The 27499-nt window shown below is 42.1% G+C and overlaps 1 protein-coding gene across 10 annotated transcripts in view; it reads left to right on the forward strand.

The window, feature by feature from the left end:
- The window catches only part of SEMA4D (semaphorin 4D), a 97583-nt gene that overhangs the window by 36849 nt on the left and 33235 nt on the right, over nt 1–27499 (forward strand). For all 10 annotated transcript variants that reach the window (XR_012761940.1, XM_075411510.1, XM_075411512.1 and 7 more), the window contains exons 2-5: nt 18559–18622; nt 23206–23598; nt 25903–26048; nt 27257–27319. Coding sequence is in view for 9 of the 10 variants with exons in the window: in XM_075411510.1 (XP_075267625.1) it covers nt 23505–23598; nt 25903–26048; nt 27257–27319 (303 nt within the window). In the remaining variant the exon portion in view is untranslated. The remainder of the gene's footprint in view (nt 1–18558; nt 18623–23205; nt 23599–25902; nt 26049–27256; nt 27320–27499) is intronic.

A 27499-nucleotide genomic window follows, 5' to 3' on the forward strand; every position in this document is an offset into this window, starting at 1 on the left:
GATCAGTTAGCTAGCATCCTTGATTTGACTTTTGTTTACCAAATAACATATTCAAATACTTATAGCATTACAAGAATCAATTTTATACTGCATTGCAATTTACTATTCTGTCGCCTCTTTTAAAATACAAATATTGCCAAAAATGTTGTCAATAATATGATATCTGCATAAATGCAGATACTGAAATATTTTAACATTCATATGAGCAAAATGTTTTCAGTAATGTTTCTTTCTGCTTTTTGCCTTGCTTTTTTGCAAAGGTTGTAGCCTTGGGATGCTAGCCAGGCTTTGAACTGTAAAAAGGAACATAAAGAATGCAGGATGTTTTTAGAATAGTCTCAACCACGAGCAGATGGCTTCATTAAATTCTCTTTAGGAGCACGGAGAGCAGTTGCTCCTTTTGGAAGAAAATTGGCTAGAGCAACTCCTTTTACATTGCCATCCCAAATGTGTGGCAGGTAGCAAGAATATTTGTACAGCAATTTTATGTAAAGCAGTTGGTCCACGTAACTTCAAAAAATAGGTGCAGTAGGGTGGTGCCTTGGTTCTGTAAGCTGATAGGCACAAATTAAATCCAAAGATTGAATATTTAATCATTGAACTTCATATGCCTGTGTTAAATCTTGGGCAGGGGAAGCTCTGCTAGGTGCTTTGCTTTTTGGTCCTCAACTCATCAGCTATATTTCATGTAGTTCTGTTCTCTAAGAACTATATATATAGTTATTAGAGAATAGAGGTGTTATATATATATATAACATTATATATATTTATAACTAAACGTAGCTATAAATGACTTGTGAAGGAGAGTGGCCTACAAAAGGTAGTTTTCTTCCTGTAGAATACAGAGGCTTCTGGCAGAAGCATATCAAGAGTCTGGCTGCTCAGGGTTTCAGTGTGCTTGTGTGGGTCAAAGTTAAGCATGGACAGTGTGAGCAGATTTTTGCTTTGCTTGGACCTAAGCTGTAATTAGATACTTCCTGCTCGATCCCTTCCACCTCCGAAGGTAAAAACCAAACTTCTGAGATTTGGGTCAAGGCAATGCTCTCAAGTTATGGTATCTTTCTTTGAGGCTGAATAGCCTGCTAAAAGCAGAAGAGTGTCTGTTGGGCTTTAAAGATGGGGATGGATTAAAGGAGAAGAACTTCAGGCTGGCTTCTGTTCTTGCAGATGGGAAGTTAGAGATGTGGAAAAATGTATCCTTTAAGCCCTTTGTGTTGTGTGTTTTGTTTAATTTGTTGTTTTTACAATTAATTTTGGGGGCAGTAGACCTAGTAGACGGGAAGACAGTGTCCTGCTGTAGCAGTAGATTTTATCAGTATTGATTATTGCATATTCATTCTTTTGCCTGTGAAATGCCTCTTTATTACAAATTAGCAATTAGCCTGTCTTAGTAGCAGTGGAGGACTGGTGGTAGGGGTCTGCTTGCAGGTAGGTCTGAACTCCTGTGTTGAAGCTTGTCTGTTGGAATATGGTATATCCTGTGGAAGACTTGGGCTGTAACCAAGCTGCCTGGCTGGTTTCAGCTCTGTAGTCTGGTAAAATGGCTGCAGGAGGTAATCTGGGACAGTGATGTTGAGATGCATTTGTTGTTTGAGATCACCAAGTGAGGGGAATGCCTTCTATTTGTGAAAGTGGCTGTAGATCAGTTTGTTTCACCATATTGAACCAAACACTCCCGTGTAATAGTTGTGCAGAAATCTATATGTGCATGTTTACGTGTCTGCATAATAGAACATGTCCATGTTTTTTCCCCAAGTTGTATTTTAAGGGTAAATTTGTAGTCTACACATATGTTGCAGACTGTCTGAACCAGACATCATATTAACCACTATTGCTGGAGGAAAATTTGTGCTTAATTACAATCAATGAATACCACAATGAGAGAAGAAAATGACCTTGTATTTTGAAGGATGAATTACTGGCATGTTATTGGCCTTGTGCCGAGGTTTTCCCTGCATTATTCTCACCTTGACTACTTCTGTTAATTTTTGTATGTCTACGATACCTACTTCTAAAACACTTGTGTGTGTTCTCCAGAACTGTGTGGTACTAAGAGGAGGTAGACTGTACTGTTACTTTGATAAATTATGTGAGCGGACCCACTGTAAATACAGTTCTGGCCTTAGTATCTCATACCTGCAACTATCTGTAAGACAAACATTTTGGACCTATCCTAGTACACCTTTCTCAAAGCTCAGGGTCTGTATGCAGGCTGTAAGTGAACAGTTCCCCCGACCCTGTGGTGTATCAGGTATTTTCCAAGATGTTCAGGATTGGCAGCATTTTTCATCTCTTGTTTCTTCGCTCCATCTCTGTGTGGCTGACAGGTGCAGCAGTGCTGCGTAGGGGCGAGGGGACCCTAACTGGCAGGTCTCTTACAGCCCAGGTTGTGTCCCATCTTCACCGTTCCTTTGAACAAGAACTGAACATTGTGCAGCTACAGTGGTGGTGCGTCAGTGAGTTTTAGCAATATGCGCTGCCAAAAATAGTCTTGTTAAACTCCAGGCATTGCACGTCCGCTGGACAGGAACTCAGTCATGTATTTGTGTTTGTCATTCTGTTTTGATGTTTTGCAAACATCTCCCAACAAAGGCTGCTAAGCCATTCGGACATCTGGGCTAAATCACATTTAACCAGCTTATGTGAGCAAATGTTTCTACCCATTCACATAGTGAAGCATGCAAAGCCTGGGATGTTCTGCGGCCGAGATGAATGGCATAATGTGGTTATGATTAACTAAATTCACTCAGCTTATTCTGATTCTGGCCTTTTCCCATGAAGGCGGAAAGCAATTGCCACTTTGCAGTTCAGATTTTTTTTATTTTTAGACCCGTGGAAATACTCTTGCAGTTGCCCTGTTTAGCTTTTGCCGGCCATACAGCCTTTGTAACCTGAAGAAAAGGAAAGGCTGGCTGCATACTTCTCAAAGATTAGGCATCCCTCGTGTTTGGTCAGCCTTGGTTTGGACCAACTAATACCCAGCATCTGAAAACATCTTCTGTTGGTGATGGTGATGTTTTTCTGTGCTGGTGGAGTAAATTATTAGCTTTATTGAAACTGAAGCTGTAATAATGGCCTGTATGTTAAAGAGATAACACGTCCGCTAAGACTGGAGTATGAATAATCCTCGGTTGGTGTTAGAGTCTGCCTCCTTGTTTCCAGAGCTTTCCTGACATGCAGCAAAGGATAACAGGCTGGTGTTCTCGTATTCACTCCTGCAGCTCGGAGCCAGCTGTCAGTGCTGGAGGTCGCGGGTGGGAACAGCTTCATGCTGCTCTGAGCTGCTGCCAGAAGTGGCCCAGGAGGAAGGCCAGTCCTTCAAGGAGGCGGCCTGAAGTCATGGCTTTGGCTTATGCTTAAATCAATAACTGCAATTGCCTGTTCTTGTCTTGTCTTGTTCTTTGCTTCCCCAACCTCCTGTGCTGCTGCTATCCTTGAATGGGAGCTTAGTGAACATGGGGCTGTAGGGTGTCCTGGTTAAAAATATGTTCTTTGTCCTGTTCCCCTGAAAAAGCTTTCCGCTGAAATACCCAGCTGATTTTTTTTTTTTTTTTAAATAAAAATTAACCTTTTATCCCAGCCACTCTCTGTGGCCATGGCTGTGTGGTGGATTACTTGCCCAGGCAAGATGTACTTATTCTGGTCTTGTATTACACTGTCCTCTTCAGCACTGAATGCAAATCCTGCTAATCAGCAAGGAGTTGTTTACTGTGCAGGTAAAAAAACAGAGGCAATTTTACACTAGCTTCCTCAAGTCCTGGTTGATGGGCTGTGTCCGTTGTGTACATTGAGAGTCTGAACTGAAGCCTGTGCTTGCTGTCCTGGTTGCTGTCTAAACGCTGGCCTGACCATAGTGCTGTCTGCCAGAGCTGTCTGATGCTTGACTTTCTGGCCTGCAGACTTGCCTTACCCTCCCTCTGCTGGCGATCAGCCTTCTGCAGCTGTGTGGGTGTAATTGTCGCAGCCAGGCTTTTCTGGGAGTGATGTCTCGCCCTTACTAATCCAATAGAGTTTAATCTTTTGGGCTACGAGCGATTGACATTGTTGAAGTGGGGTATGACAGTAACAGATGTTCTCTGAGCATTCTTATTTACTATTTTGCATTTAAGTTTGGCAGACCAACAGCAGAAACAACGCCATGGTCTTCTGTGGTACTCTGTGGCTCTGAAGACCTCTTTGTTCCAGAAACACAATTTGTGTTGTGGTCACGTCTTCCAGCTTGTTGCAGTAACGCAGTGAAATGTTTGCTTCATCTGGTCTAATAGATCACTTTAAGATCTTGTGATCTTAGTCTCAATTTCACAGCTCTTGAGGGCAAGGAGTGGAGGGCTACATGGTTTTTATTTCATGAGCTTTTCACCTGAGAAATGTGATCCAGCTCTAGATTTTGTAGTGCCTTTGTCCCACCTGGGCAATGATGTGATGCAAATGATCGTGTGTTTATTTCTTGAAATCGTGTGTCTTTGCCTGTTGATGACAGCAGGTGTCCCAGAATAGGCTGTGTGCTTTGCTGTCTGAGAGATGGTGCATCCTGTTGCTTGTTGGTCTTAAAATTTGTCACCCATCCAGGAGTCGAAATGGTGAAGCAGGACCCTGTATAGCAGTGGGAGAGAGTTGCCTACCTGGCCCTTGGCTCTCTTCTGGCAGCACGGGAAGCAGTGGAAGGGCTGGCGTGGGGCCCTTGCTTGCAGCTGCATCTCTCCCTTACCAGGAGTTAGTGAAGATGGGTTTAACTGAGGGCACAGGGTAAGTCTGAGGATGCCATTTGAGGTGCAGGTCCTTGGGAAGCAGACACCCCGCAGCTTTAGCAGCTTCTCTTACAATATGTATTACACTGCTGACTTGAGAAGAAGGGAGATGATACCTGCTCTTGTAAGGTGGTGGGGAATTTGATCGTTGCTGCTGTGATATTTTTGTATGCGGTGTAGTGTTGGTCTGCTTGATTTCCATGTGCAAGCTGTTACAGACCAGATAGGGTGATACTGTGAGAACAGACACTTTTTCAAACCTGGCTATGTTCGTATGCATAAGACTAAGACTGCAGTGCCTCTGCTGATGGTGTTTTCTAACCTTGCTTGTAAATACTGAAAGTACGATGACACAGCCTCATGGCAGGCCTGGGTTGTTGGGTGCAGCTGGAAAAACTCTGAGGTAGCAAAGGAGGGGCTGCTAGGATGAGACAGCTCCAGGAGGAGTCAAGGGAGGGCGGTGAGCAGGTGACGGATCCTCACCGAGGAGGACAGTGAGCGGTGGGAGTTACTTGTGGGCTGTGCTGCCAACTTCTCAGCCTATTAAAGAGACAGAAGAATGTTTATTAAACTTGTTTTCCCCGCTGAAGACTTCTGAAGTGGCTTAGAGGTAGGAGAAAATGATGTGGTGGGTGATAAAAGGGTTAAGATGTTTAAGCTGAAAGTGGTGCAGGCTTTCACTGAAAGATGCAAATTTTAATTTTTACAAGTGACACGAAAATCCTTATTACAGTGCTGTGGATCTCAGTAGGCAGTCCTCTCGCCTTCTTTCTATTGGAGTTGCTGAAGACTTTTCAGGTCTTCCTGGTAAGTAAAATTTTTCAGGTTTGAACTGTTGTTGTTCCAAGAAGAGCTTTTCCTGGAGTCCATCATGACGCTTCTCTTGGCTTCCCTAGCCTGGCTTTCAGCAGGAGCCTTTGCGTACCACAGAATCACAGAATGTTTGGGGTTGGAAGGGACCTCTGTGGGTCATCTAGTCCAACCCCCCTACCGAAGCAGGGTCACCTACAGCAGGCTGCACAGGACCTTGTCCGGGCAGGTCTTGAATATCTCTAGAGGAGACTCTACAACCTCCCTGGGCAACCTGACCCAGTGCTCCGTCACCCTCAGAGGGAAGAAATTCTTCCTCATGTTCAGACGGAACTTCCTGTGCCTCAGTTTGTGCCCATTGCCCCTTGTCCTGTCGCTGGGCACCACTGAAAAGAGCTTGGTCCCATCCTCCTGACACTCACCCTTCAGATATTTGTAAGCATATATTAGGTCCCCTCTGAGCCTTCTCTTCTTCAGGCTGAGCAAGCCCAGTTCCCTCAGCCTCTCCTCATAGCAGAGACGCTCCAGTCCCCTCACCATCCTCATAGCCCTCCGCTGGACTCTCTCCAGTAGTTCCTCATCTGTGTTGAAGTGGGAAGCCCCGAACTGGACACAGTACTCCAGATGGTGCCTCACTAGGGCAGTGTAGAGGGGAAGGAGAACCTCTCTCGTCCTGCTGGCCACACTTCTCTTAATGCACCCCAGGATCCCACTGGCCTTCTTGGCAGCCAGGGCACACTGCTGGCTCATGGTTAACCTGTCATCCACCAGCACACCCAGGTCCCTCTCCACAGAGCTGCTCTCCAGCAGGTCCGCCCCAAGCCTGTACTGGTGTATGGGGTTATTCCTCCCCAGGTGCAGGACCCTGCACTTGCCCTTGTGGAACCTCATCAGGTTCCTCTCTGCCCAACTTTCCAGCCTGTCCAGGTCACGCTGAATGGCAGCACAGCCTTCTGGTGTATCTACCACAGTGAGCAGCTGTTTTCCCAGGTGTGGCCACCTCCTAGTTTTGCAGTTACCGTGTCCTTGAAGTCGTTGATCCCAGGCTTTTGTACTCTTTCTTGGGCATGGAGCTGACAACTGCACTGGCGTGTGTCAGGGAAGGTTAACATCTGTCTATGAGAGCTAGAAACGTACCAAAATGTTAGACAGGAGATAAATGTCATTGAGAAGTTCTGGTCCTTGGATGGAAAGACCCGTCACCCACAGAGGGGTCTGATAGATTATTAGTCAGCAGCTCATCTTGGCCAGGATGTCTTTAGGACATGCTTTCTCAGGAAGCGTCCTGTGAAACCTCACTCATGTCAGACAGGAAGGACTCCTGTAGGAGATCCTGCAAAAAATCCTGTAGTAGGAAGAATGAAGCAAGCTGTTTTCATACCGTGAGAAACAACAGGAGATAGGAGGTGTTTGGTTACCTATGCATCGGGAGTGATGTGGTGAACCTAAGTGAACTTCAACAAGGATGAAGCATTTCATGTACGTTACAGCAGTGATAAAAATAAACCTGATTTTGTAGCTTTCCACTGGTTTGTCATTGTCTTGCAGAAGGCTGATTTCCAGCAGTGCTTTCAAATGTTAACATTTGAATTCCTCCTTTCATGCTTTGCTTTCATGTAGGTAAGGGTGTTTTTACTGCTAAAGAGTGATGTCAGTTCCTATCATCCGAGAGGACGTGCAAAGTGACAGTGCTTTGCAAGAAGTCTTGAGGGAGGGGTCAGCCGTAGTGAAATTGAATAACTGTTGGCCATCACTTAAACGTTGGATGTGCCACCAGTCTTTCAAATCAGGTTAGAATTGAAAAACTTTAACCTATTCAGATCATTTTTAAGTGGTGTGGCTCAAAAGAGCTAACAGTAGAATGCACAATACCCACCCAATAGAAAGGTGGAGAAGTGGTTGAGCATAGATACTCAGGTACCCAGATTCTTTCTGCAGAATGACTGTTAGTTTGCGGCTTTCTCAGAGGGGCGTCATGGAAGTTTTGGGGTCAGTAAGTAGCAGCTTATGTTGTGCCTTGAGGTGTGTGGCTGCCTGACCTTGCTGGTGGATTTCCCAGACCGTTGAATGCGGACTGTAGTGTTGTCACTGAACAGCGAATCTGTTGTTAAAGACGATAAGCGCTTTTGCCAAGCAGAAATACGTCTGCAGCCTTTAAGAACTAGGAAGCTTAAATGAAGCTTGCTGTTTAAAATCTGCTGTAATAAGTGAGGACTGCCAGCAAACAGTCCGACAGGAGATGGGTTTCTTAGCATCAAAAATAATGAAAACTGTCATTCAGTCTTCAACTGTAGAAGAGCAGTAGGAAAACAACTAATAAATGGTTGTTAATATGGAATACTGATATTCGGCTTGTAGTCTGTGTACTCCTGGGTGCCATGGATGACTTCTAAGAGATCTGCAAAAGCTGCTTAGGAAGAGCAAGCTGATAGTCAGCAGACGTAAATTCTCAATGCAAGTCTGAACATCCGGTAGGAAACTTGAAGATTAGTGTTTTTGAATTTCTAAGAAAAAATTTTCTAGACTTAAAGAAGTCTAAATAATAGTTTACTGGAAAGAAGACTGTATGTGAGAAGTTCCTCTGTTCGTAAATAATATTATCTAGCTAAGCTCATATTTTAATACTAGGACATTGTTTTGCTTTGCTGTTACATACTCTTGCAGTAGTTTAAAGCTAACACTCCAAATAGAGAAAATTCAGGGAAGCATCAAAGGAGAGTGAGAAGGAAGCTAAGGCTTAGTAAGAATCATTTTGTTTGCTGTATTAAATCTACCCTTATTAAAAAATAAAAGGCAAAATAACAAACTTCTAGCAAATGAGCGCATAATAATTGAAATTTAGTTTAGGAAATTAATACATCCACAGAGAACTTTGAACTGTAATGTTTAATTGATTTAAATTAGTATGGAAGTACAATTTTAACAGAAATGGCGTGTTTATTTTACAGGTGTATGGAAAATTAAGTTTGTTTCTTGCTTTATTAAGCGCCCTAGGAAAGGTATTTTGTGATGCAGAACGACACTTGGCGTGTAGACAATGACAGTATCTTCTTGAGTGCTGTCTCTGATCGTTCTGGGTCATGCAGCAGGATATAGCCGCCTCAAGGATGTTCCCCTTTTTCTTTGTGTATCTTTTGGGGATGTGCTACCTGTAGCTGCTGACCTCAGGAGGGTTATAAAGGGGTACAGGGAAACAGCTAACAGCTTGAACATCTCTACAGAATCTGGTTCAGAAGTAACATTAATTGCCATTGAATTTTTGCATATGGCTGAGCTTAACCTGATTTTTCCACTGTGACATTTGAAATGTGAAAGCAGTGAGGAATCTGGGATGGAAATCTCTGGTTTGAGATAAGATGTGGATGGCTGCTGCTGCATTTGAAGGTCAGCTTCACTGGGGAAGGCTTTGTGTTTCACTGTTGAGCCCTACACTTTGAAGGAGGCACATAAATCTTGTCTTGCCTCTAACGCTTTCGCATGATTTCACAGTTCTGTTTTTCTGTAATACTAAAAAAACTCAAATTTAGCATTCAAGGGCTGAAAACTTGCAGTGGTTATCTGCTTTGTCAAGAAACTTTGAGGCAGAACCTCTGTAGTGTGGAGCTCTCGCATCTATCTTTCACAATGTCCTTAATGATAGTGCAAACAAGATTCTTTAAAGTTAATCATCATGTGTAATAACGACTCTCTGTACTACTTTTCATTTGGCATGAGAAAAAGCTCATTTTAGGCTTGGCAGGAGTTAAAATCCCAGTAATGCTCATGGGAATGTTCTGCAAGCAAAGCTTCTGTTAATCTTGTTTCTGACATGCTCACGCATAATTTGATGTGAAATCTGAAGCACTTATACTGAAAGATCTGCACCTGTGTTTTTGAACATACAGAAAGCTGGAATATGGGCACAAACCGATACCCAGTTACTAGCTAAAGGTCAAAATGACCTTTCCACTGTTAATATCAGCACAAGGGTTGTATTGAGGCAGGACCAGGGATGATTGATGCTCTGCAGCCTTGTAGAGTGGATATAGTAACACATGATAAATGGCTGCATTTGTGGAAGTTCTCCCAAAGTCAGAGTTGTTTTTTCAAACTCCAGAGTTAGTCATTGCTAACTGAGTTGTCGCTAACCAAATTCTGCAGCGGAACATGTTTAACAAGTTCTGTTCTACACAAACTTTTTTGTAGTTGCTGGTATGTATAATTACAGAAATGTGCAGACTCCCTGGCTGTACACAGTCTGAAAAATAACAAAGATTAGTGAGCAACAATATAGTAATGTAATGATGATTTGTAATATCAGTGCTGTTCACAGGTAGCACAGGCAGTTTTTAGAGGTTTTAACATGCAAAAAAAAGGTGAACTCTTTTCTGAGCTAGCATAACCTTAAACACAGCAAAATCCCAAACCTTTTAAAATGCTTGCCACTGAAGCTGTTTGCATTAGGTGTTTTTGTTATGGTGAAATGATGATTTCTTAAAATTTAGGGCTATTTTACTGCATTTCTGTGGTGCTTGCCAAGAGGACAAGAGTTGCGGTCTGCTGTTGTAGATTAATCTTCTGTCAAGATCTTAGGTATTTAAAATGACCTCTGTGGTGTGCTGTGAATTCTGGATTTTGACCTTAAACCTGGTATATCCTGATTGGTGTGGGGTTGGCTGGGACATGCAGTTATCCCACGGTACGTGCTCTTTGCCAGTCCTTCAGAGGCAGCTGAGTAATTGAATATGTAAGTAAATGTGAGGGTAACACCCTTGTGGCCAGGGTTTAGCTGATGAGAAGGAACTGTAGTTTGTTACCACTGGCAGAAGAAAGTAAATTGTTTTTGTAAGGATGCTGCAGCAGGAAAAGAGCAGTGTTTACTGTCAGAGACGTAGCCCTACCCTGAGGTCGTCGTGTCTTTTTGTCTTTTCAAGGTCTCTTCCAGCAAGCAGTCCTGCAGAAAGTTCAGTCCGCTGACAGGTGCTGTGCAGCATCAGAAGGAGAGCTGCATCGTGTACCCCATAGGTCTAATGCCAGACTGCCCTCAGCTTTTCAGGGTTTTAATTTTCAGGCCAGGATCCCTCAACTCTTCCTTGCTTTTTCTTATTTTGGCCCTGAGTTGAGGCTTGGGAGGATTTAAAGTGAGTGTAGCACTTACTGGGCTTCCCACTCTCTTTTTTTTTTTTTTCCCAAGTAAGGCTCAGATTTAATATCTCCAATGGTGTTGTGCACACGTTTGAGCTGACATAAGCTAGCACTGCTATTGAAAGAGGCATTGTGGATCGATTAGAGCTACTCTGACCCTTCCCCTCCCCGAAATGGGTCTTAACCTGTGGAAGTTCATTAGTTGACTTCCCTAACTGGTTGCACAGCAGTATAATTTTGGGCTGGGAGGTAGGCATGGATGGAGACCAGGGGACACAGAAGTGGCTAGAGGTAGCAGGTAGGCAGGACAACTCAGGTAAACAGGCTGGACCGCTGTTAACTGCCCTTCCCCTTTGTAGTTATCTTGCTTGTTTCCTCCAGCCCCATTTTTGGGATCCAGAGGATGATTTTTAAGCCATTCACCCTGGCACATTGCTACATTTGTGATGCGTGTGTTAAAAGTAAGATGTTCGCATGATTTCTTATCAGTGCACAGTAACTGTTTCACACCTATGAAGCCGAAATGTAGTGTAATTAAAGAAGAATATGGATAGAAGAGTGGGTTACCACATACTACAAGTGGAATACTGCAGGGAAGGGAGAACAGCAGTGACCTGGTGATAGGGCAGGTATGAGAGCCAAGCATGTTACACTGTGCTCATGCCAGTGCAGGGAAAACTGCATTGCTGCTTGGTGCTATTGATGCTGTACCTGAAATTAAAATTGGCATTTGTTGTCCGAGAGTCGAATATCAAAGAATGGGAATGAAAGGTAAAAATAAGATGTTTCTACATTTTTTATATTAGTATGATGATGAGCAGACCTGAGGGAAATTATCGGGGGGGGGGGGGGGGGGGGCGGTGTTAGTAATCTTAAATCTAGAGCACTTTCTCTGGAAATAAATTTGGAAACTCAACTGGTTTTAGTTTGAGAAGGTCCCTTGTGCAACTTCCATCCCATGACTGGTTGATGGGGAAGAAGGAATTGATATTCTGTCTAACTCAAAATGCCCCAGTCTCTCATACAGAAACGTGAGTGTTGAAACTTGCTTCAGAAAAAGCAGCTTACAAAAACTACAGCATGGAGGCAGTGGCTTCAGCTTGGTACTTTCGAAAGAGAGTTGACAGCCTTTGATGGTGACTCTTAAAGTAGCTGCCCTACAAATATAATACGTATTTGTATTAATCAAGAAAAAACCTGACATTTGGAAAAAGGGCTTTACCACACCACCTCCAACATACATACATGCCCAGTATAGGAGAAGTTGCACAGCTTTTACTGTTTAGCCAGCACGATTCATGTCCAACGCAAAGCTGGTTGGGTGAGGTGGGCATCAGAAGCAGCTCCGTGGAGTGACAGGTGAAGCTCTGGGAGCAGCGGCACTACCATCTCCTCACTGTATCCGAAAATGAAAACTCAAAAATTATTACCACAGATCCACTTGCCAGCTGAATGTTGTAGTTGTTTGTCCCAAATGAAACTGGGAATGTGATACAGGAGGATTCAGGAATGTATGAATTTCCTGTGGTCCGTTCTCGTCATTTTGCTGTCTAGTGGGCATGTTTTGAACATGATACAAAGTATCACCCTAACCAGTCTAATGACATTCTCATTGTATTATGACTTGGTGCAATTGGACATGAGAGAGAGAGGAAGATAGTTGTGAAGGGGCGTGTGTGATAAAGGAGTTGTAATGCATGATAAGTAAGACAAGGATATTCAGAAGCACAACAAATTTAACCTGTGTTGATAAGTCAGAGATGTCCTTACATAATTTGTAAAGCTTCAGGAAATCCCTTTTTATAGCTTTTTGAGGTTTTTTTGGACTTGAACAGTTTTGGATTGTTTTTACAAAATGCGGGTAAATTCCACCTGTGAATTTTAATTGTCTTTTAATAGTAAATACTGCTGCAAGGTTCAACTTCTGAATTTCGTATAGCCAAACACAGTGAAGTTTTGTTTTTGTTATTTCTCCACTGTTTTGAATAACTTGGTTCAAATCCCCTGCTTCAGCAACCTCACGCAGCTCCCTCAAGGAGGCTGTGCTGAGACTTACACAACCAGGGAGCTGACTCCCTTGAGCTGAAGTCGCCTGTTTTCTCAACACGGAAGCCTTTGCTCGGGACGGACAGGTAACCTCTACCAAGGCTTCTCTTCTAGAAGTTACAGAACGTTTTGCTGTGCAGGTTAAAGAAGTGCTGGTTTTTAATCTTGCATGCTGAGTTGAAAATTACTCTTTCTTTTCCTTGTCTTCCTCCACGTAATGCTAATTTATTTGCCGGAGGGTGGGGGAGAGGAAAAGGAAGGCAGTGATTTGGACACACTTTTAAGGTTTTTTTAAAAGCTGTCTTTGCATTTTGCCTTCTTGCTGCAGGTGCTCCTGAGCAGTGCATAATGTTCACAGTGTGTAGGGGTATATACGACTTACGAAGTTAGAGGTTTTCAGTGGGCAAGCTGCTGTGGATGTTTTGATACTGAAAACCTCTGCTGTGTAAGGTGGCTTTTCTGTTTGCCTCCTCTGAGGGTCAAGAAACTTCAGGGTCTGGAACCTGTCATAACCGGCATAATTTGCTAAACTGTCTTGAAAGTCTGAAAAGCCTGAATCTGTTACTGAATAACAGGAGTTGTCTGCACTGTCATGATAGTAAAATACTCAGTTCTTTATGCATTAAAGACTTAGTTCCATGTGTTCTCATGGCCTATGTTCTGTGGAAGAGGCCATGCATTTCTCAAGGCAATAGAGAGAAAGACAAATGTCAAGACAGCATTGAAAAATGCTAAATATGGGACACGGCGAAGTAGCACCTGGGTGTTTTGTAATCTCAGTGTTCACATAACTCTCTGGAATATATTTAGACTATCACCTGTGAACAGTGGTAAGTGCAGTTTATGTAAAGAATGAGAGAAAGTCAAAAAAGGAAATGCTGGAGTAATAACTATTTGAAAAGTGACAAAAGGTGTTATCTCAAAGTGACAAAAGGTGTTATTTAAGCTCTTAAGAAGTTAGAGGGTATAATACAGCATGTTCATTTTAGCTTTAGATTTTCTGGGTTGCTGTATTGTCATAGGGAATATAGAAATACATGACATTCACTTCTCTGTTTAATATTATCAGGCATTTCCACATAATTGGCAACTGATAGCCTTTTGGGTAAGATACGTCTGTGAAGCAAAGCTTGTAGTACACACTTCTTGTTGTGGGTGCGTTTTTTTAACTCTTGTGTTTTTTATAGTGTGTTGCATTCATTCAGTTAAAGAACATTAACCAAAAATGCAGGCAGAATTTAAGCTTTGTTTTCTGTTACTTTTTATTGTAAGATTTGGAGGTGCATCTGCTGTTTCTTCTTGTTCAGGTTTTAACAGCAGCAAATAATTTTCTGGATTGCTCCTTTTCTGATTGAAGGAGGAGGCGGCCTTGGCAGGATAGTAGGGGCGATGCTTGTATGGTGAGAGGAGAGATAATTGTTGTCTGCATACTGACCTTGTCAAAGTAAAAATATGTTGAATATGGGGGGGTGCTCCCAATGACCTCTGCTCTTCAAAGACTCTGTTGTTTATTGACCAAAATATTCTAATACTGCCTCTGATAGAACACTTTCTTACCTAAGCAAATGCACCCTGTTCTGAGTACATGTAAGTTTTACATGTCCCTAAAGTGATGGTTGAAAAAGTTCAGTCTGAAGCCAAAATGCTGGTATTTGCTGTTTTCCATGTGCAGTTGTGCATCCTCCTTTCCTTTCTCTAGTGCTCTGTGGTGCTTGGTCTCACACAGTTTAGTGTGGTGCCCTCTGTCTTTATTGGAATTTGATTCAGAACCGCTACCATGTTTTTGATTAAAATGTTATTGAAGTAATCTTTTGTTGATGTTTGTATAATATTGTAACTGTAAGGAAGTTAGAATTGTGAAATATACTTCAAATCCTTTCCTGAAGAAGGGTAGGAAAGCATAGGTATTATCATGAATGCTCCCATCCAAGTTTGTGAAAGTTAGGTTGCTTAATTACAGTTTCTCTGAACATCCTTAAAAGTGGAGGAACTCCGCTTGCAGTAGCTGGCCCGACCTCAGTATTCGTATTTTGTCACTGGGCGCAGGAGGGATTCACAGCAGTCCTGGGCTCTCTGCGTCCACGATAGTCTCTATGTTGTTCTGGGCTTTTTTAAGGGTGCTTTTGAGACCTGAGCAGCTTTAGGGTGATGGGGGAATTGAAAGCTGAAGATCCCAGTCCAATTTGAGCTAAATTAAAATGACACAAGAGGGCTTTTCTGTTTCGTTATTCCAAAACCTGGTTTAGCACAAGGCTGTGCTGCAGGTTAAAGCTCATGTGCATAAAGTCAGGCCTAAGGCAAACCTGGCAAACCTATCTTTCCTTTAACATAGCGTTTAGAAAAAAGTGGGAAAGGGGAAACACATTTGAGGCTTTGCACTGTAAATCCTGTGATGTTCTTGTTACTTGATACACACACCCCCCCGCCCCACAGTGTCAAATACACAATTATTAAAACGAAGCACTGATAATACACATAGTTCTTGAATTTTGTAGTCTAGACTGCCTTTTAATGCAATTACTTTATTTTAAAACTCTAAAACCACACGTAGCATTCGCAAGAATGTTTTTAGCATGCTGTGGGCAGCATGTGCAGCCTTAGTTAGTCGTAACTGTATGTCGGGTTTATCTGTGGCTTCCTTACAAGCATTTAAAATAGTTTTTCTAAGAAAGCTAGCACATAGAAATTGTGGCTGACTTGAGATACAGGTAGAAAATATACCTCTAGTTCCAATCATCAAGGTATTGATCTGGAAATTGTATTTTGGTAAGGTCAGTAAATAGTGCTGTAATACTGCAAACATTCCCACGCTGAAAATTTGCCTCCATGGTCTCCCAAAATGTTCTATGAGTAATTAAAATTCGCTTATAGGCTAGTTTTCTTCTGTATTTGCTTTCTCTTTCTTCTCATTTAGAATCCCTAGGAACTGGTTACCACAGGCGTATGCTTGAATACAGGATTAAAGAAATGCTTCTGATCTGGATGGTAATTGATATCCAGAAGGAAGTAATACAAGTTACATGTTGGTTATTTGGGCTTTGATGGTGTAGTTTTGGGGGTTTGCTTTTGGTTTTTTGTTTGTGTATTTTTAAATGCAAGTAGGCTGTGACAGCCAGAGATACCTTGTAATAGATTAATGTGCTTTGGAACTTGACAGATTAGAAGAAAGTCTAAATATATGCAAACACACGTATATGAAGGATTGCGGCTCTTTTAGGAAAAATTTCCTTAAGGTGACTGTCATGTTTTTCTACGTAATATATTCCAGGCTGTCTTTCATTTTATAATCCAGTAGATGTTTTCTTTAATCTTTGAGGATTTAGTCAGAGTTGTCAAAATAATGAGCTTTTCATGGTGTAATTTTTTGTTGTCCCTGTACCTTCCCCCCAAGCTTAAGTAGTTGTTACCAGAAGAAACAGTGGTTTTTTCCCCTGAAGTTTACACTGAAATACCGTTTTCACTCTTAAAACCTGACAGCGCTTAAGGCTTGTGAGGGAGCTCCTACAGTGCCTGCTTGAAAGGATCGCCCGCAAGGCTTGGGTTGAACAGGAGGATGCGAAGGGTACCTGCGAACCTGCAGTGCTTACATGGATGTTAATTTCATGCTCCAGTCCTGGTTGGATTAAAGGGTTTAATTATGTCGTAGCTTTTGGCAGGCTGTGGGTAGTTACTCATGTGCGTAGAGTGACTACAGGTGTTGGCCAGACAGGCAGCCCGTGGCAGTGGGATCAAAGGAGAGAAGTCAGGCCCTCTTGCAAACCACCCTTCACCTGAGCCCAACTGCCCTCACGCCCGGCCCCGCGTCTGTGGGCTCCTCTGCCAGAAACGCCAGTGGCTAGCGGCCCCTTCCCAAGGGGGCAGGCTGAGGAGGGATGCACTGCACTTGGGAGCCCTGTTCTTGAGCTGAGGTGTTGCAACTTGGAAGTCCTTGCGGCTCTTCCTGCCTCTCCCTTCCTCTGTGGAGATCCAGGGGCTGGCCAAGAGCTGGCCTGGGCTCCAGACACCTGCCCACCTGGCTGTTGGGTCCACAGTGGCCTCAGACCTTAGCTCAGAAACCTGGAGCCACTTACAGAGACATGGAAATCTCCATGACGGGCCATTTTGAGAGCTAGTGGAGTCTGCAGGTCGGCTAACTTGCTGCAAGGCGTTTCCGTGAGCGGTTTGACACCCACCGTAGCTATTACTTAGATGCAAATGCTTCATTATCATGAAAGTGCTCATACGAGCCACAGGCTGCTAGAAGTCCTTTCTCAGCAGAGGCAAAAGAGAATTTTCTTTTCCCTTTAGGTATCCACAGCTAAAATGGATGATTATACCTTCCTTTGCTCTGCAAGCACTAAGCCGTACAGAAGCACGCTGGTATCGGAAAACTCCGGTTAGCGATAGTGACTGTGACGATCGATGGCCTCTTGTGGCAAGCAGCAATTTTTGCAAATTTTAACTCCCCACTGAAGTATTGAGTGGCTACAGCCACAGAGATTATCAAGTGTAAGCTGGTTCATGGAGAGTTTCCTAACTGGTTGGGTGATTCACAGTTTGCCTGCTCTGTTTTCTCCAGCAGAATGAAAGGTGGGCGGTTGTTTTTACAGCAAAAATAAGTCAGTTGTATCCTGCTAGTGCTCATGAAAAATATCCAGCGGGTAATAGCCTGGATGGGCTACAGATTTCCATGGGATGTCTTGTTGAAAAAACATTCTGGGGAGAGAGTCAGACTAGATTCCCCCTTCTTTTTGCAGAAGAGCAAAAATATTTTGAAAATACTTTTTTGTAAGCAAAAGTGGATTTGATGTACCTGTTTGATACCTGCTACTGTACTGTCAGCCACCAGTCATGCACTGTTGAAGATCAGGGCAGACACTGTGCCTTTGGAAAGACCCTGTATAGGCTCTCCCTTTCCTTAGAGACCTGCAATATTGAGGTGTTTTGTCTGGCCTGTTTCTTCTGTCTTGTGAGCCTTTCGTTATAATCTGCTGGATCAAGAATGAAGCTTTCAGATGTGCAGTGGGGATGTTTTTTAGGTGCTCCCTCTTCCAATTTAGGTCTGTGGACACCCTCTTACAGTGAAATCCAGATCAGACGCACAGTGACTTGCATTTGAAAATCGGTACCCCTTCAGGTAGCCCACACTCAAGTGAACAGTAAGAAGTATATCTGCTAAATACAAGCTGATGTAACAGTATTATAAGTCTGCATATTTAGAAATATGTTGCCTGGAATAGTGTTGCGATAAATGCATCGTGTGCCCCGTTGTGATTTCTTTGGAGTAGCCCACTGTTCTCCTTTGATTATACCAAAATAAACATCAACACATGAGGTTTCATTGTAAATATCTAGATATCCTTGTTCTAAGCTTGTGCATAATGCAGTCGGGTGTTGGAACTGCTTTGTATGGATTTAGTAAACGTAATTGTTTGTGGGGTTGGCTGCTGTCTCAGCTTTCTTTGTGCGTCCTGTACAAGCGTAAGAGGGATCCAAGGCTCTTACCAGGATCAATAATGGCTACTACAATGCAAATGCTGAATAGCTCTGTGCTGGGTAGTTACCAGCCAGCTTGGCATAGAGGAAACAAATTGAGTTTGAAAAAGAACAGTGTGTATGCCTTTTATAAGGACTGCTTAATAGTTTTTTGTGTGAAGTGCAGCATCGGGATCTTGGCTTCTTGGATGCAAATGTATCGGCTCTGGTTTCTGTCAGAAACAGTCTGCCCTGGTAATGTGGAAAAGAAAAGCCAAACTTTTGGAGGGAGGATTTGTTATAATTCCTTTATCAAAACTTGCGCTTCGGGTTTATGTCGTAATGATGTCAAACCCGATTTCTTATCTCTTTGCAGAAAGGACGTGTTTCTGACAGCTCGCCAGCACCAAGGGTGTGTGGGAGGCTCTGAGGGACAGCAGGTATGTACAGTGAAACAAAAGGTAACCCCCTGCAGCAGGGGGGCTGTGGTGAGTTCGTGGTGGCTGTGTTACAGGTGTCTTAGTAACACAAAGAAATACACTGCAAGAACATTGGAGGCTTAATTCATATGGAAAAACGTAAATAAGCATTTAATGATAAGCTCGATTTACCACTTTGTTTTGCTTGAAGACCAGAATACTTCTCCAGAAACTTATCAGAAAAGAGCCTTTTTTCTCTTAGGATCATACTGTATGTTTACCTGTGCTTCAGTTAACACTGAAGGGCCCTGTTCAGGATTGCAGCTCTCCAGTGTTACACAGTTAATGTGTCTGAGGGAGTACTGGGCTTGCTTTTGTGTCTTTGCATTTGTATCTTTGAAAGTGTTGCTGGACACCTAGGATAGTTTTGTTTTTGTTTTTTTTTTTAAAGTATGTGTGTCTGTTAGTTTAGACACTCGGGTACTTTTGTGAGTGCCATTAGTTGCCTTCAGATAACTGAATGGCTGACTCAGTCCTATGGGCCCAAGAAGAAATGAGGAAGAAGCTGAGCAATATTTTATTTTATTGTGAGAATATGTTTAAGTGGTAGGGGAAGATGAACTTGGGACTTTATTTCTTGGTCATGTGCACAGTTTTCACTGCAGCACTGATACCGTTACAACCCAGGTTCAATATCTGGGAGAACCCAGTGAGGCAGAGAAGGATCTTAGAACACACCTCTCGCCCTGGGCAGCTATTGAATTCTGGATTTGGCATACCTCAACATCCAAGTTACAGAAGGTGCTGGCAGTACAGCTGTGGCTGGGTCCCACTGATCATCCATGTAGTCTTAGGTTAATAATTTTTGTTTAGTTTGCTTGTATGCAGCCAGGCTAAGGACCCGTGACCATGTCTACAGCCTCTGATAGCTGAGAGGTCAACTTGTCCAGGGCCGGAGTTAGCTTTCTTTTTCTTAAAAAAAAGACAAAGTGAGCAGAAGCAAACCTGTTTGCTTTTTGCTGTTGCTCTTTGGAATTGAAGGCTATCATGATACTTGTAACAAGCCACCCATAGTAATCTGAAAAATAAGAATTTTAATCTCCTGTTTGGTTTATTGTAATCTTTGGAGGTTTTTCTGGCATAATACTTTGTCTTCTTGTGATCTTTGCCCCTTGAAAAAGCTCATGATAGCAAAGAACAGGAATGTGAGTTTAAAAAAAAAAAAGGATCTCTTCAGTTATTCCACTGACGATTATAAATATTCTCTGCTTTAAGCTCAGGGTTTCCTGAGTACTACTTGATGGCATATTTATCGTGCAGAATCAGGAAAATATTAAATTTTTGTCTTCACAGAAGGTATCAGCCTAAAACTGAGAATTTCAGTTTCCTCGGGATTTTTATCCTCTTTTAGCACTAGTGCACTTCCTCCAGCAAGCTTTGTGGTGGAGGTAAAGACCACATCAAATTATCTTAAAAAGCCTCATCTCATTTGTGAGCGCCTAGCAACTACAAAGTGTTTTGGTTACAGTTTGAAATGTAAATAATCCCATGCTCTACATGTATGTTAGTCATAAAGGGCTATTGGTCTGCTAGTTTGAGGCTTTAACTTACCTCAGCAGAAGATGAGTCCATACATATTGTATAATAAGAAAAAGATTGGAAAAATTGTTTTTCATGAGACAGTCTAAAAACGGCACTGTGCTTGAGGTTTTGAAAGGGTGAGAACTAAAGCAAAGGATATATCCAGCCTGTCCTTACTGGTCTAAAATAAACCCTCTGTGTAAATAAAACTCAGCTGTCAAAGGTAAATTGTATGCTTCTTACTGTGTCATTTTGATTACTTAAAATACAACCATTAATAACTTCTTCTGGTTTTGGAAACAAAACTTTGGGCAAACTGAAAAAATCAGGTTTAAGCAAAATCTCATGGTGGGAGTTCTGTGGTTTGTTTTTTCATGTATGAAGAAAGCCTTAAAATCTTTTATCAAATAGGCATCAATAAACATTTAAGCAGGACTGTATTCTGTTAAAGCTTTCAAAAGCCTTTGAAGAAAGTTATTTTGGGAGAACTCACAATTTATGTCCTCTGACAGATGAGTCCTTTAACCCTCCCCTTTTCTGCTGGAGGAAGCAATTCACTCGTATATTTGCCTGTCTCTGCATGTTGTGTTTCATGTCCCTCATCGTAGTAACTTTTAAAGTTTTACAGATGCATACTTTTCTTTAATCTAGTGAAAGCAGGGTAGGCTGCCTCAGAAACCTGCCGTGGTTTTTTGCTGCTGACAGTGGGAAGGGAGGGCACCTTGCAGTCAGTTGTCGCTTACTGTGAGGCCCTCCCTTGCTGTGCCTGGACAGTGAGTGGTGTGCAAGTGATTTCATGAAGAGGTAGGGAAGCATGTGTATTAGAAGATCTTCCTTCTAGCCCAAAGGAAGGTGGGCTGTTGTCTGGCTGCCTCACAGGGGCTTGCATCACCTGTGGTCGAGTAGTTGTGCACTGCTTGTGTTGGGGAGGAGGCGGCGGTGGGAGCATAAGCACAGAGTAGGTGGTGGATTGCATGAGAAGATAACCTGATAGTCCTGAAAAGAGTGACAGGATGATGCCAGGAGGGCCAGTGCCCGTTTGGCTCTCTGCAGGGAGGGGCTGGATAGTCTGTGATGCTAACGATCGTTCCTTGGGGATTGCAAGGATCCTAGCTATAATGCTGACTGCTGCGGGTGCGTCAGTAAATTCTCGTACGGTTTTAACCTTCATAGAGAAGATAAAGAAAGAACCATTAAGCAATTCAGAAGTTTCAACTAAGTGTTTGTTAGAAGAAAAAAAATATTTCAAAACCAGGGTTGCAAAACTGGACATTTCCTAACTTTGAGATTCCAGAATTTAGATCGCTTATGCAAGTATCAATGTGTACAAGATGCACCTGAATCCAGCTTTACTGTGCTGACCAGGGAAGAAGACACTGACCTCTGGGTTCTTGATTCTTTGTTTTATGATTTATCAAACAAATTAGTTTGGTACTGATAAAAGCTGCTGAATTGACATCTGTGAAAGATAAATTTTTATGTTCACAAATAACTCTTTGTGCTTACTTTGTCCCTGTATCCTGGAGGATGGGAAAGATGGCATTCTTGTTCCCGTTGTTTTTTCAGCTTCTCCGATTGCAGGGCTATATTTTGCATTTTTCCAGTAGGTGGACTGGAGCACTGTTTCTTTGATGCCCACTGACATGGGTGGTGTGAGAGCCAGATGTTTTTTGAGCTTGGTAACAGTCAAGATATGCCATTGCAACTCCGTGCTTTCATAATTTGTGCTAGTGTTCCCTGTTAGCACGTAGGCAGCCAGAAGTTTTTCTTTCTAACAGTTTTAACTTCCTGTCCTTTGAGAGAGCAAAAACTTACCACTTCCCGTTTCTCCTCCTGTGCACTAAAATTATACGTGTCAATGGGAATGTTCACAGATCCAGATTTCCAGCTGTGCTCTGCCAAACTGACAGGAGCTCTGCTGATCATTTCATCTTCCATAATTGCCCTGGTTTTAGTCACCATAAATACAAGCACTATGGAAAACTCATGCAAGTAGTGCACGCACTATTTTGCTCCATTTCATCATTATACATTAATTTAAAATCATCAGCAGCAGAGTGCCTAAATTAAATTTACTGGTTTAAATTTACCTCAGAAAATTTTCATCAGTTTTACAGAAAAGTAGACCTGTGGTCACTTTTAGTTAGTCTAATTATATAACTGTTTGAAGTTTCTTATTGTTTTACTTCTTAAATGTTCTTGTTTTCAAGCAAATTGTGGCTTATTTTTAGGAGTAAAACCGAAAGCATTAGCTTTTCAGAAATGAGAAGCACTCAGATCTAATCAAAGCCAGTGAACATTGATGGAGCTGAAATAATTTGGAAATTAGGCCATTGTCTGGGCCTTTTTTTTTTGAGCTCCATCTACCCCTTGTGTTGTATAAAAACAGGTTCATATTAGATTATGGACCGTCTAGCAGTTTTGGTACTTATGCATGTTCTCCCTTTATTTTTTTATGCAGTACGTTAGCTCTTTGTTTCCGTAGCTGTATTTCTTTCTACACCCCACACCTTGAATGCATTAGTGGCATGAAAAGGCTGTGCTAAAAATGACACTTCTGCTGGTAAGATCCTAAGGATGGGAGGTGTGGCAGGTTTGTGTAACCAATGCTTAAGATTAATGCTGCACTTTTTATGTCCTTTGCGCTCTGAACTTAGCCGTAGTGATACCTGTTATCTTGGTTTATCACTTATCAGAGAGGTGGGATGTTCTTCGACTCATTATTAAAAGTAAGAAAGTATGTAAACTAGAGTCAAATTCTGTGCATTAAACATAAATGACAGTTCAAAATATTTATACTTGGCATTCTATGTTGAAATGATTGCTTTCAGTTATTGCCTATCTGCTGTGTAATGTGTGGCTTGTTTTTAAGAATCATATTTTCACCAATTAATGCACTCTTTGTCCAAATTAAGCTATGCAGACAGCTGTAGAAGTATTGCAGGATCAGTGCATACAGCGTGACATTTTTGGTGCTCAGTTTACTTTCTCTTCTACTTCTTGCTCCCCTCCTCTCTCCACAGCATCATATATTTCTGCAACAAAACAGAAGAATGTGCTCAGTCGTGCTTCTAAGCAGCTCTGCAGCATGTGGAGAGTGTGAGCAGTCTCTGTACGCAGCATCCTGGAAAATGTGCGTTCCCTTGAAGTGATCTGCTGAGAAGCGTGTACGTGTACAGTTGTTCCAGTTTGCCTTGTTGTACTGCTCTCAAGGTCTGAAATGACTGGTCTCTAATACTCCCCGGGATTTGCGTTTCTGCTGCCGAGGAAACGCTACCTGCCACAGTTATCCAAGGAGCCCTGAAGAGCAAAGACACTGAAGATGGCCCGGTGTGCTTTTTATGCAGTTTGGGGTTTGTTACTGGAAGTGGCAGCAGCATTTGGCCCAGTACCAAGGATCACTTGGGAACACAGAGGTAAGAGGAGAAACTTCAGTAGTGTGATACAGGGCTTGGCCACCACCTCGGGGTTTCTGTGGGATGTGTGTGTTCTTGTAGCCTGCGTGCTGCAAGTTTGGCTGGGTGTTGCTGGTTTTGCTCAGGTTAGGAAGTACTTAGGACCAGAATATTCAAAAGTGGCTCAGGCACTGGGTTAACTGATTTCAGATCTTTCAAGCAGTTCTGAAAACATAGGAGGAATTTGGCTTTCTCAGCTGAAGAATCTTGCAGCTGAAGCTTGCTTCAGGAGAAGAACCCAATAGCTGTATTTTGTTTTAATCAAATTATTTTTACTTTGAGTCTGAACGTATTAGTAAAATGCACCTCTCCAGCTACAAATCTTTTTTATGCTTATTCAGACTGAGATGTATTTTGACAGTGAGCCATCCTGTGCACTAAATAAATCACCAGGTGAAGGAAAGACAAGCATTTGGCCCTCTTCTGACAGCATTATATGGTGCCTAGAGTTGAAACAATCTTTTTCACAGAACACCACTTTCCCTGTATTTGAAGTTGCAGCAAATACTCAGAACTCCCTGATACAATTAGCAGGAGTTGGCAAATATGACACAAAGAGAAGTAATATGGATCAGATAATCCTTTTGCTTTAATTATTTACTCTATGTCTGAAGGGAACTCTAGAGCGAGGACTATAGAGTAGTTACTTGCTGCTGTTTGTGAATATCCTTCCCCCCTACCTCCATGTGGCATGAATGCTTTAGGTTTTACAAGGTTTTATGTATGGGTCCTCCTTAACTACTAGTTAGTTACAAATGACTTTTTACCGAAGTGTGCTGTAACGGAACAAAACCAAACAAGTGTATGGGCAGTGCAGAGAAGCAGCCTTAAATAAGGATTCATATGAGCAGTCATAGTGTAGGAAAAGATAGATGGAGATTAAGAATGTAGTAACAATAAGCTGATTTATGAGATGACTGTAGGAAGTGGTTTTTCTGTTTATTGGTATAGTAATTAGTGAGTTGCTGATGTAGCTTTTCAGAAAGAATGGTCTAGACAAGGCTTGTAGTTACTGCTTACGCTCCTTGATGCTCCTGTCTGGTATAATAGTTAAAATTTAGCAAGTTGCTATTTAATGGTATTAAGGTAATGCACAGCAGAACCACACCCAAATTCCTCAAAATAAATGGAATTTATTTTCATTCCTCCTGTTTCTCCCTGTCTCTGTCTCCTAAGATTGTTGCATTTAAATATGGGAAGCCTGCTTTGAGTAGGAGGGGAGATTTTGTTCAGTGGAGGAATGAACATGTGGAGTTGAATGAACCAGTTCATCCATTTGGAGAAGATTTTCCTGCCAAGTAAAAGATTTTAAAATGATATGCTTGAGAATCTAGTTCAAAGTGAATGTTTCCGGAGTGTTACAGTTAAAAATGTGCAACTTCTAATGTTAGAATTAGGAACAATACTACATTGTTTTCTGCTTGTATCTTAAAAAGCCACATTTAATTAATCTTGTGGTAGTCACTTGCACAAACCATGGTCTCCCAAGCTTTCAGTCATTTTTTTCCATTATGGTTATACATGCAGAAAAAATATTCTTGTATGTTAGTCATTTTGTGTCATCTTTCTCCAAGAGATTATGCTGCAGTCTATATGCTTCCCCATTCCACTGCTTTTCCCCCCACGTCTCACTCTTTCTCTCATCTTCTTCCTTTTAATCTTGGGTTTTACCTCATGTGATTTCTATCATGTGCATTTCGTATCTCCTCTCCACTTCAAAATCAGCTTATTGACCCTCTGTAAATGGTTCCTTTTTAGCTTATGTGTCTTGTCTCTGCTAGGGTAGTACGCTGAAGTGTCGTCTTCTAGGGTGCAGGATTTTTTGTCAGATTGTCTGGGACAGTTGCAAGGGACGTGGTGTAAATGGACCTGATTTCCATGGTAGGTGGGTATGTAGAAGGGAGAAGGTGAGGAAGGACCTGATACTGGATGTGTAACGTGGAAGGTTAGAAAAAAGGGAATTAACAGGTATAAAAAAAACAAAGATGTGAATTACAGGGTTCACTACAAGAAGAAATATTTAGGCATTTGAAGTGGAACAAGAAAGTGGGGACCGGTGATTTTCATGTTGTTGATGGGAGCTGCTGTTTCTGCTGAACAGGCTTCTGAGGGGTCTCTTGTCTGTTACATGGCTTGTCCAAACTAAACCTTTGTTGTTTTCAAGATATCCAACAGCTGTTACACAACTTGGAAAAATGACCCTTAAAGTCAACCCTAAGTGATCGTCTTTCTTCCTGTGGTACTATTTTAATTTCGTTTCAACAGAGGTCCAGCTAATACATTTTCATGAATCAGAAGTGTCAAACTATTCAACCTTGCTGTTAAGTGAAGACAAAGATGTCTTGTATGTGGGAGCCAGAGAGGTGATCTTTGCATTAAACACAATGAATATTGCTGAAAAGCAACACGAGGTATGCATTTTAGTACATCATTCTCCATTTAAAAACCATACAACAAATTTGACTGAATTTCCTGGTATCGGTAGCACTGCACTGTAGGTGGTAGGTAGCTAAAAGAGAAAATACTTTTGAGCGGGCTACTTCTGTGTTATTGCTGGTAGACACTATAGAGTAAAACATGCTATCAGATGAGAGGAAGAAAATTGGATACAAACAAGTAATTACAGGTCTCCTTAGGTATTTTCTTCTTGAAGACAGGATGCTGAACTGGAGGGACTTCGGGTATCATCTGCAATGCTGGTTCTTATACATATTTTTATTATTGGGAGTGGGCCATCTCCTGTTAATCTAAATCAGAAGGTAATCTAATCCGAAACATCAGGAGTGGCAAGCTGCAGAGGTCATTTCAGATGAAATGAGAACCCTGTCCTTTCGGTTTCAGCTTCTGTTTTTTGTCTCTAGGTGTGTCTGCACAGCAAGCAGTGGTGCAGACAGGTCTGATGCAGCCTGCTCAGAGGAGTACTCTGAATGTGCTGACACTGGATTCTCAGAGTAGATAGCCCGTGCAGAAGTCTGCTAACGTTGTGTTGCTTCAAGGCCTTTCCAGGCACCTGTGTCTCATCCCGTCAGTAGCACGAGCTGACAGAGGCACGGCGTGGAGTCCCACCCAGGATGTTTTGGAAGATGCCTATATGATTTTTAATCTGAACGAAATGTTCACGGGTGGTGATGGGCAATTTCACCAGCATATAAAACTTGTTTTGGTTTTATGAGTGCATGCACTGTCAAAGTTGTACTTCTCTGTGTGGTGTAAACTGATCAAGTAAGATTTCTTTGATCTCCCCCCACCCCAGTGTTTTTCATTCAAGTGTGAATGAAATGAAGACGTACTTAAATTTGAGAAGTACTTAAAACAGTTACAGTTGCATTTCCCCAATGCATGTGGTAATGGCAACTTCATTAGCGATTTTAGGGGAAACATGGATGAACCTGAAAGATAATATCAGCGGTTTAGCCCTCCTTGAGGCGCATGCATTTTGAAGTGTCACCTCCCCAGGAAAGAATGGCTTTGAACCATTGAAAGCTGCTTGCGAAATGGCTTGCATTTGCTGCAGATAGTCTTAGGATTGCCCTTTTTGTCTGTTACTGCAAGATTTTGAGACATTGCATTGAATTAAAGTGCTTTGAACGTGGCTTTTTCTTGCTTGTTTTTCACTTAGTTGCACTGGAAGGTCACCGAAGATAAAAGGACTAAATGTGCAGTCAAGGGCAAATCAGAACAGGTATGTAGTTTTATTGAACTTTGAGAAGGATGTTATACATTTCACTTCAAGAGGAGTGATGTTAAAAGAAGAAAGGCTGTAACTTTGAAATTTGAATTTTCAAATAATCACCTAAATTCTTTAATTAACTTGAGCTTTAGAAACTGCAGCATGCTTAGTCTACTTTTTGAATTCTTAGCT

Source organism: Opisthocomus hoazin, chromosome Z (assembly GCF_030867145.1).
Source record: "Opisthocomus hoazin isolate bOpiHoa1 chromosome Z, bOpiHoa1.hap1, whole genome shotgun sequence".
Taxonomy (NCBI): Eukaryota; Metazoa; Chordata; class Aves; order Opisthocomiformes; family Opisthocomidae; genus Opisthocomus; species Opisthocomus hoazin.